This window comes from Octopus bimaculoides, chromosome 21 (genome assembly GCF_001194135.2).
Source record: "Octopus bimaculoides isolate UCB-OBI-ISO-001 chromosome 21, ASM119413v2, whole genome shotgun sequence".
NCBI classification, from domain to species: Eukaryota; Metazoa; Mollusca; class Cephalopoda; order Octopoda; family Octopodidae; genus Octopus; species Octopus bimaculoides.
The window spans coordinates 4,321,004-4,330,787 of record NC_069001.1 but is presented as its reverse complement, the minus strand read 5'-3'; the positions used below and the strand labels follow the sequence as shown (position 1 = coordinate 4,330,787).

Sequence of the window (9,784 nt, the reverse complement as noted above, 5' to 3'; positions counted from 1 at the left end):
AATTGGTGCATATAACCAAACTTATCTCGTCCACGGGTGACGGCTTGCTCTTACAGGATATACTGAATTCCAGAGTTATCTCCCTTGTTATATTCCCCACCTAAATTGAAGGAGTTTTATTGAAAATATGATTCTGTCTTAATTTATCGACCCCGAAAGGATGAAAGGCAAAGTGGACCTCGGCGGAATTTGAACTCAGAACATAGCGGCAGACGAAATACCGCTAAGCGTTTCGCCCGGCGTGCTAGCGTTTCTGCCAGCTCGCCGCCTTGGCACCTCTAATAAGCTTCTATCAAGTTTTTCAATCAAATTTCAGTTGATAAAAAGACACTTCCAAAGCATCTCGCTATAGGATCGTTCAGGGATCATATAGTGACGAAAGCGAACTGAACCAGTCATGCCGTGTTTTTCGACATAGGTAGTGGCGATGTTTGAATGTTTACACTATTTACCGCGTCGACTTCTATCCAAATCCTGTTGCATTTCGCACGGTGTTTTTGGTCCTCTAAAGCTCTAAGTTGTCTGAAAAATTCGGTTTGAATACCGGAAAATATTCTTACATTTACAGTAGAATTTATGGAAAAAATACAAAGCACGGTGTGCCAACAGACGGCCAACAGTTTATTTCGATTTAAACAAATACAAATAAATGTACATTGAACGTTGTTGTACATAACCATATTTGGTCAACAAATATTCTTTATATTTTTCTTTCTTGCTTTCGCGTCCAAGAACAACACAAGGTTTCAATTTTAACAAAGATTTCACAAAGAAAAAAAATACGTAAAATAATATAGAATTAAATAAGGGGTTGAATTCTCGTATACAATATTTTATGTGAAGGTAGAATCTCTATAATTTCTTTGAAAAGATCAGGAAATATAACCGTGAAGAGATTCTCATCTCAAACGTTCGTCTTCAGTGGTGTTCCATCTAAGAAGAAATGTTTCTGGTGATGAAAGTAGATGATGAATTGACGACTTGAACAAACAAGATGGTCAAAATATGTTAGGTTTACTGAAATCTTGTCGTCCAAGAAGATTTTGTTTCAGACAAAGTGAATTAGTTTTTATAAATCAAAATATTTCTTCGTGGAAATCAAATGTGGTTTTGTTGGAATACTTCCGCCAACATTGCTTGTTCACGTCTTTTGTCAATTGCTTAGGTCCACATGCAAAAACGCCCACTCGATGCCTGCAAATACCGAAAAAAAATTAATACATTTATTAAGTAGCATGTAAATATTGGGTTACGACCTCTGCTTTAGACAGGAAAGGTCGAGGGCTGTCCGTTCAAAAAAGCAGTTTTAGCCTAATATTATTTTACAGCTTATTCTACAATTAAAAACGAATTCGATTATGTGCAGATCGTTCGGCCAAAGCTGACCATTCATACGACTATTTCGACCCCGCCAAGCCTTGTCAGTGAAATTAACAGACTAAAACGCTGTAGGACCCAAATGAAAGGGTTGACTTAAGAGCGTTACCTTGTTTAATACCACCGTCTGGCGCCTTTAGCAGAGTTCGCTCGGTTGTAATCAATCATTCCATGTCTCTGGACTGAAGATCTCCTTTCCTCCCATTAGTCATGGAGTCCCTCAACAGGGTCGAGTTTACTACTCTCTCCTCTGACCGATTTAGAATCATCCAACTATTTTCTACCGTTGACCTTAGTCTTTAATGGATGGAACACCAAAACCACTTACGTGGGATGTGACGCTACAATTTCATTAAACAGTTCTGTCCAGTCTGGTCTTCCATATGTGAGCCGCTTTCTTACATATTCTCGGTACGAAACTGGTAAATCCTAAAATGAGATGAATAAAAACACTGAAGCTATGGAACAAGTAAAGCGTAACAAAACTTTCTCAGGGTGTAAAATTAGCAGGAAGAACAGAAACTGCCTCAGTATTAGTGACTCAGAACTCTCTCTCCTTTTTCTTCCACTTTCTCCGCTCCTTTCTCTTTTCTCTTTCTTTCCCTTCTCTCTTTCCCGCTCTCCTATCTTTCTCTCTGGAATCAATTGAGCTACGCTATAGGAATGATCGCAAAGGACCACTCACAACATCCCTAATTCTAGAGATAGCGAAAGTTTAAGCAGAGATCAAAAGCAATTCTCTCCCAAAGAGAGCCTCGTACGATATTGGAATCAATTATCGGAAATAAGAGCAAGATTGGTAGCTGGAATTCGCAGTATACATTGTGTGTGTGCGCGCGCGTGTGTGTGTGTGTAGAAATGTGTGTGTAGAAATGTGTGTGGGTGTATATACATATATCTGTGGTTGCATACTTACGTCGCATAAATTCTTGCTTATTTCAGTAAAATGGAATCGTACGTCAAAAATATCAGGAAGATTAGATTCCCAAAGCTGCAAGAAATACAGAACAGGGTTTAGAATTAATTCCAATGCTTTCCTCATAATTCTTCTGATTACTTGCAACAATTTACGCCTCTCACTTGCAATGCCGCCTTTTATATTCTCATAGATTTATTCTTTCATTTGTTTCAAGACCGTTCATGAGAGGACAGACGTCGAAGTTTCGAAGCTAGAAATAGCTGAACATAAATAGTCAGTGGGGCAAAGGTTTCAATTGATGTGGGATTTGAATGGATTTGAACTCGGAACACACATACTCACCTCTTCATGTAAAGAATGGATCAATTCTCCAAACCACCGGATATTTTGTATATTCTTATTAATCCATATCAAATATATTCGTCGAAATTTCCATTGTTGTTTTTTATTTGTCCTAACAAAAAGATTTAGATAAAGAACAGTTAATCCTTTCGTTACCGTATGTATGTTAAAATAGACGGCTTTTGTTTCAATTAATTCTGAAGATAATGAAGAATTTAGTATAATAACTTGGTCGTTATTAAGCTGCTGTCGGGAATACAAATTAACATAAAATTTTAATGGATTTTAATTTATATCCCTTTAACCCTTTCGTTACCATATTTCTGTTTACATACACCGCCTCTGCTTCAATTTTGAAAATAACGAAGAATAGTCCAACCTTTTTGTTACCATGTCTGTATTGAAATGCACTTCCATTGTTTCTTCCACTTATAAGAATAATGGAGAATTTAGCAAAACAAGTTTGTCGTTATTAAGCTGGTCTCTAGGATGTAAATTGACACGAAATTTTGATGGAATTTTTATTTAGATCGCTTTAACACTTTTGTTACCATATCGAATACACTGCCTTAGTCTCGATTATTTTTTGAAAATAATGAAAAATATAGTAAAATAACTTCGTCTATACTTTAAATAGAAAACCTGATTTGGCTTTTCTCATAGCTACAACTAAACAATGGACTGTATACCAGGATGAGAAGCTATATACCTGAAAGCATCCAGAAACGATGCGAACGGAGTAATTCCAATGCCCCCTGCAATACACAAAAGCAGACGATAAGTGCTCATGTCTTCCATCGGACTGCTGAAAGGACCGTCGAGGTTCACCTTGACTTTTTGCGTTCTGCAAAATAGAAATGAATGAATAAAAGATTACATATAGCATCAGGCATACGTTGTGTATAAATATTCAGGGTAGGCAGTAGGTATTAATAAAATAAATTATCAGCGAAAGGCCTTATCGCTATGAGTATAAGACTTGCTTGACACAGTATTCAAAACTTCCTTAGATTGCATCCTGCTGTCTCTTGAGAAGAGGACACATTAGATAATGTAGTCCTAGATATACTATAGCTCAAGAAAATGCCTGATTAAGGTCTGCTAGATCAAGAACATGCCTGATTAAGGTCTGCTAGATCAAGCCTGACCAACAGTTAAACAATACATTATATACATACATCTTTTTTTCTTCTCTAGGCACAAGGCCAGAAATTTTTGGGGAGGGGGCCTTTCATCCTATCGGAGTCGATAAATTAAGTACCAGTTGCGTACTGGAGTCGACCTAGCCGACTGGCCCGCTCCCCCCAAATTTCGGGCCTTGTGCCTAGAACAGAAAAGAAAAAGAAACCAATTTTCCTTTAAATCATACCATACCGTCTTTCAAAAATGTCAGTGTATTTAGGAGGGCGTCATCCAATATGTACTGTCACAATATTAAAAAAAAAACAGTTCTAAGCAGTTGTCTTTCTCCTGCTAGCACATCCCACCCTCCCCGTACACACTTTAATTGTAAGGTGGAGATATAAAGGACATACCTGGCAATGTTGTCTGCTTCTTCATTGATGTAATGGCTTTCTTCTTGGCAATCCTCAATCAGCTTACGCAGACGACCTAAAATCACAATGTTATATTCTCTGGAGTGTTTAGGGTTTTAGGCAAATGAACTTTTTAAACAGGAGTGGAAATGTCCCAATTCGTGATAATCAAATTTAGAGAGAACCCTCACCACCACCGAGTATGAGACGTTTCGGTAAAGCCGTTTTGGCACCACGTATTTGGCGTCGCTGATTCGACGCCAACTTGTTTGACGTTTTAATGTTTTTTCTCCCTCTCCCCCTCTCTCTCGTCTCTCCCCCTCTCTCTCTATTTATGAGAAGAGGGAAAGTGCTTATGACAATTATCATGTCTGTTTCTTTCTCGCTTTATTTTTCTCATTCTATTTCTCCCCCTCTCTCACCATTTCTCTATCTATCTATCTATCTCTCTCTCTGTATCTGTCTACCGGCGTTGAGCTTTCATGCTGAGGTACCTGCTTACAGCTACGTGGAGTGTACCTCACTAGCTCTCTGTGGTACCTACTTAAAGCTATGTCCCACTGTGATTCCTGCTGCTCGGTGGACTGTACCCCATTGACTCACTGTGGTACCCAACTTATTGTTAGGCCGATAGACGTCACTGGCACTTACAGATAGGAAGATGTACCTCGCTTTGGTAAGCCAGTGTACCTTATTAAAGAACTGTACCTGCCAACAGCCTCCGATTCCTATTCGGAATTGGTGTTGGGATACAGATTTACGACCCGGTGGTGACTACAACACACGACCAGTAACAAAATATAATTCAGTGAGCCAGGCACTCATATTTTGCTAGAAATAGCAGTCAAATTTCCCTTATATCCCGTTATAGCCAATTCCATCGTCTTAAAGAGAAATACATTGCAAAATTTAATCTCCGAGATACAAAAATTACACGATGGTCACATTTAGAACGCCTTTGATCATGCACCTGCTCAATTTCAGGTTTACTTTGAAACAAATACAATCAACCAGCTACCCCACCAAGTGTGTACCCTAATTTTGGTTGACTGGTGGTTGTGTTTTTAGTGTAGCAGCTTGTGACTACAAACGTATGCTTTGTGCGTAATAGTTACCAAATCACCTGACCAGTCGCCGCGGGATCGAATGTGGACTGTGAAGGCTGACCCTTTCTTCGGACACTGAAATATTAAGAAAAAGAAAAACAGTGATAGACACTTAGATATATAAAAATAATAATATAATATAATAATAATAATAATAATCCCTTCTACGAAAGGCACAAGGCCTGAAATTTTGGGGGAAGGAATTAGTCGATTGCATCGACCCCAGTGTTTCACTGGAACTTATTTCATCGACCCTGAAAGGATAAAAGGCAAAATCAACCTCGGCGGAATTTGAACTCAGAACGTAGCGTTGGACGAAATGCAACTAAGCATTTTGCCCGGCGCGCTAACGATTCTGCCAGCTCGCCGCGTTTGCTTCAATAATAATAAAAGTAATGGTGATGGTGGTGGTGTTGGTGGTGGTGGTGATATCTTTTACTTGTTTCAGTCATTGGACAACGGTCATGCTGGGACACTCTTTTGAAAAGCTTTAATTGAACAAATCTCCCGCAGTACTTATTCTATCGGTCTCTCTTGCTGAACCGCTAAGTTACAGAGACGTAAAAACACCAACATCGGTTATCATGCGATGGAGCGGGGGACAGACACACACACACATAAATGGTTGTGTGTGTGTATATATATATATATATATATATATATATGACAAGCTTCTTTCAGTTTCCATCTACTAAAATCCACTCACAAGGCTTTGGTCGGCCCGAGGCTATAGTAGAAGACACTGGCCCAAGGTGCCACACAGTGGGACTGAACCCGGAACCATGTGGTTGTGAAGCAGGCTTCTTACCACACAGCTTCGTACGGTTTTTCAAATATCTTTCCAACAACGTCTACCTCCAGCAAAAAACTCAACTGTAACAGAAAGCTCCACTTCCATTCCGTCTAGAATATGAAATATTTAACATCCGCCCCTCCCCCGCCTGTCTCTAGCATTACCAGTGTAGACAGAAGCTGAAGAACTTACCGATGTTAAGGAATATGGATGCCATTCAAAGACAGAGATGGCTGGAAATTGCAGCAGCACATACTGTTGTCAGGAAATAGAAAAATAGAAAAAATAAAAGACAAGTTTATTAAGAATTATATTCAGAAAAGGAAGCCAAGTATTATCAAATTTTCTGTTTTTATTAAAGAAAACTTTAGTTCTGGTGCAACGATTAAAAGGTCCAGCCGACTCTACATCGTTACTGTTGTACTTGATATCATACACACTAAGATACATACACACACATGTTTGTATATGGATGTATTTGTGTATATATTTTTGTATGTATACATACATAAATATATCTTGTCTTGGGAGGGTCATTACGCCAATGATATTAAATACACGCACTGGTTCAATATCACTTCTTTATTGTTAATCAGTTGGTTAAATATCTAACCAGCTAATTGATCATTTGTTTAACGTGATGATTAAACATTCAAAATACGAATTCACATCAAGAGCCTTACAAACCAAATGCAGAATCGAAGTGTGTGTGTGTGTGTGTGTGAGAACATGAAAGCGTGTGGCCCAGTGGTTAAGGTACTATACTCACGATCGCCAGATTGTGGGTACGATTCCCAGACCGGGTGACGCAAACTGTCCTTGAGCGAAACACAACATTGAACGTTGCTTCGGGCCACTCTTCTGTTAATGAGTGACTTTGCGACAGGTCGGCGTGCAAGGGTGAGACGGTGGGGGATTAGGGGGTCAAAATTGTGAGGATTAGGGGGGGGTCAAAATGATAAACTAAGGGATGTATAGAGAGTGGATGAATGATGCAGAAAATGAAAGAATGAGGAGTGTGAAATTTTTTTATGATATCGAAGTATGGAGAGGAAATGTTGTTGGGAAAATGAACAGAAGTAAAGACTGATTTTGAATGAGAGAAAAACGAAGGGACGTTATGTAGCTAAACAGGAGAATGAATAACAGTCAGTGGATGAGTGAAAATATTCAAGGGAAATGAAGGAAGAGCGTAAGAACGAAGAGGTGGACAGCTGTTTTTCAGATATGCAACATGTAATTACAAGTTAAACGGACGATATTGTCAACCACAAAGAAGCTGTTTGACTTCGAACAACTAAATAAAAAAACGATTATCGTAAGAAGCCAATGGGAGAGAAATAGTTGTACTACAAAACAACAAGAAACAGAAGCAAGGCTTGAGATAATAACTGACAAAAGACTACCATATTTTGCTTGTATTCATTTCATGTGAAGTTCTTGAAGCAGAAAGATCGAGAATAACAGGAAGGAGATGTCTTATTCTTTCTTTTTGCGTGGATGTACAAAGAAACAGATGTACAAAGAAACGTTAGCACGCCGTTATGTTCTGAGTTGAAATTCCGCCGAGGTCGACTTTGCCTTTCATCCTTTCGGGGTCGATAAATTAAGTACCAGTTACGCACTGGGGTCGTTGTAATCGACTTAATTCCTTTGTCTGTCCTTGTTTGTCCCCTCTATGTTTAGCCTCTTGTGGGCAGTAAAGAAATAAGAAACAGATAGACGTATGGATCTACCTACTTCTCTGTTCATACCTCTAACACATTACTACGTAATATTCAACCTTCTTCTCAGAAAAAAATAATAATAACAATATTCTCATATGCAGTTATCTTCTACGTGAACGTCGGATACTTCACAAGTTGTCATCCTTTACTCGAACAGATTCTGTGATGGATTTTGTATTCTATGGATTTTATCACTGATCTTTTATTTGCTTCAGCTATCGGACTGTGGCCATTCTGGGCACCGCTTTGAAGTACTTATGGAGTTTGTTTTTTTTTTTTTTTATACTTATGCTATCAATTTCTTTGGTCGAACCAATAAGTTACGGGAGCGTAAACAAACCAACACCAATTCTCGGGCAACAGTAGGAGGACAGGCACAACGAAACATACATACATACACACACGCGCGATGGGCTTCTTTCAGCTTCCGTCTTCCAAGGTTTTGGTCGGCCCAAAACTATATTAGAAGGGACTTGCCCAAGCTGCCACGCAATGCGACTCGGCCTAAGACCACGAGGCTGGGAGGCAAGTTTCTCATCCACACACTCACACCTGCACCTATAATGCATTTTTTTTGTTTCATAATGCCATGCATTATGGCAGGCGGATATCGTTTTTTGAAGAAAGAAACAGACTTAACTCTTAGTGTAAAACGACGTGTTATAACACATTTGTCCTCATTCATCACGGGTGTTTTGGTTCAGTAAAATACCATATTAAATTAATGTTCCTAGCATTATGGATGGTCGCTGGGAGGCACTTTTGCGATCCAAGCTGAATCTTTGACTGATCACCGACCTGTGATATCACAGATCAATTCGTGATAAACTTAATGCGTTTCATAATTGAGCGTACCATGTTATTCCGGATCAGTGATGAATGAATCCCGTGATTGACGAGAATAGGCGGTAGATAACAGAAATTGTAGAAAGCCGAACAAAATGCTTCTCAGCTTCAAATCCCGCTGGTTACAATTTTGTCGTTTATTTTTCTAAGGATTAAAGAGAAAAAAAACGGAAGTACAATTTCTCTTCCCTCTAAAATATGATTTTAACTTGTTTTTATGTTAGAAATTATTTAGTTTCTTTCATCTACGTTTCCAGATTCAAATCTCCATCTATCTATCTATCTATCTTTCGAGTTTAATTGGCTTTCCTGCCCCCTCCATTTCGGTAACAAATTCGTGGCCATATGATAACATGGCAACGTAAGAAGTCCTTTATTTTTCAAAAATGTGTAAAGAAACAATGAAATGACACACCTGACCTGCATGGGCTGTTAATCCGTCTTTAACCATCTTTAATTCGATTACATCGTCGTGCAACACCGTTTGGATAATATGAGTTGAAGTGGATCGTCTGCGTATCCGGTACACTACGTCACCTATATAAAGCAAGATTGGAGCTGTCACCCATAAATATGACTGTAAAATATAAAGAGAAAAGTAGCGCTTAAAATTGACGACTTCATCGTTTGTGTAGAGTTTGTTTTCAGGTTTTATTATTTTATCTTCATTAGGCAGGCAACAGATGAGTTTTCTATTTTGAGGGGACGAGGAGAGATAGGGAGACAGAGAAAGAATGACATATCGTGACAGTCATGTCTGTTTTGAGAAAATAAGCGGCATTAGTTAAAATAAGTGACTGTCAACGGGGAATCGAAACCGTGAAATGTTCAACGTAAGATTTAAAAGAATTAAGATTACGCTTATCAGGGAAACAAAAAGCAGGGATGTAGTTCTATAAAACAGGTGTTCGAGGAAGGAAACATTAACAATGAAAGGATATGAATTCATAGAAAGTCATTCGAGCGTGCATCTCACTCAGACGTCTGCGTCTCACTCAATTGCGTTCACCAGAATTATTTGTATTATCGTAACTCGACGAGAAGGTTCGTACGTTTTGAGTTCAAATCAAAATGAAGTCAACTTAGACTTTTTTCCATCCACCAGGGAGTCATTTAAAATAAAATACCAGTTAAGTGTA

The 9,784-nt window shown here is 38.7% G+C and overlaps 1 protein-coding gene across 1 annotated transcript in view; it reads right to left on the bottom strand.

The window, feature by feature from the left end:
- Positions 1-593: 593 nt before the first annotated feature.
- Positions 594-9,784, bottom strand: part of LOC106872142 (NADPH oxidase 4) — a 79,352-nt gene continuing 70,161 nt past the window's right edge. The window contains exons 8-16 of the mRNA XM_052975289.1: positions 9,061-9,337; positions 6,265-6,327; positions 5,297-5,354; positions 4,174-4,249; positions 3,348-3,482; positions 2,639-2,750; positions 2,294-2,368; positions 1,706-1,806; positions 594-1,194 (exon numbers count right to left, since the gene is read on the bottom strand). Coding sequence (XP_052831249.1) covers positions 1,077-1,194; positions 1,706-1,806; positions 2,294-2,368; positions 2,639-2,750; positions 3,348-3,482; positions 4,174-4,249; positions 5,297-5,354; positions 6,265-6,327; positions 9,061-9,337 — 1,015 coding nt within the window. The 3' untranslated portion in view covers positions 594-1,076. The remainder of the gene's footprint in view (positions 1,195-1,705; positions 1,807-2,293; positions 2,369-2,638; positions 2,751-3,347; positions 3,483-4,173; positions 4,250-5,296; positions 5,355-6,264; positions 6,328-9,060; positions 9,338-9,784) is intronic.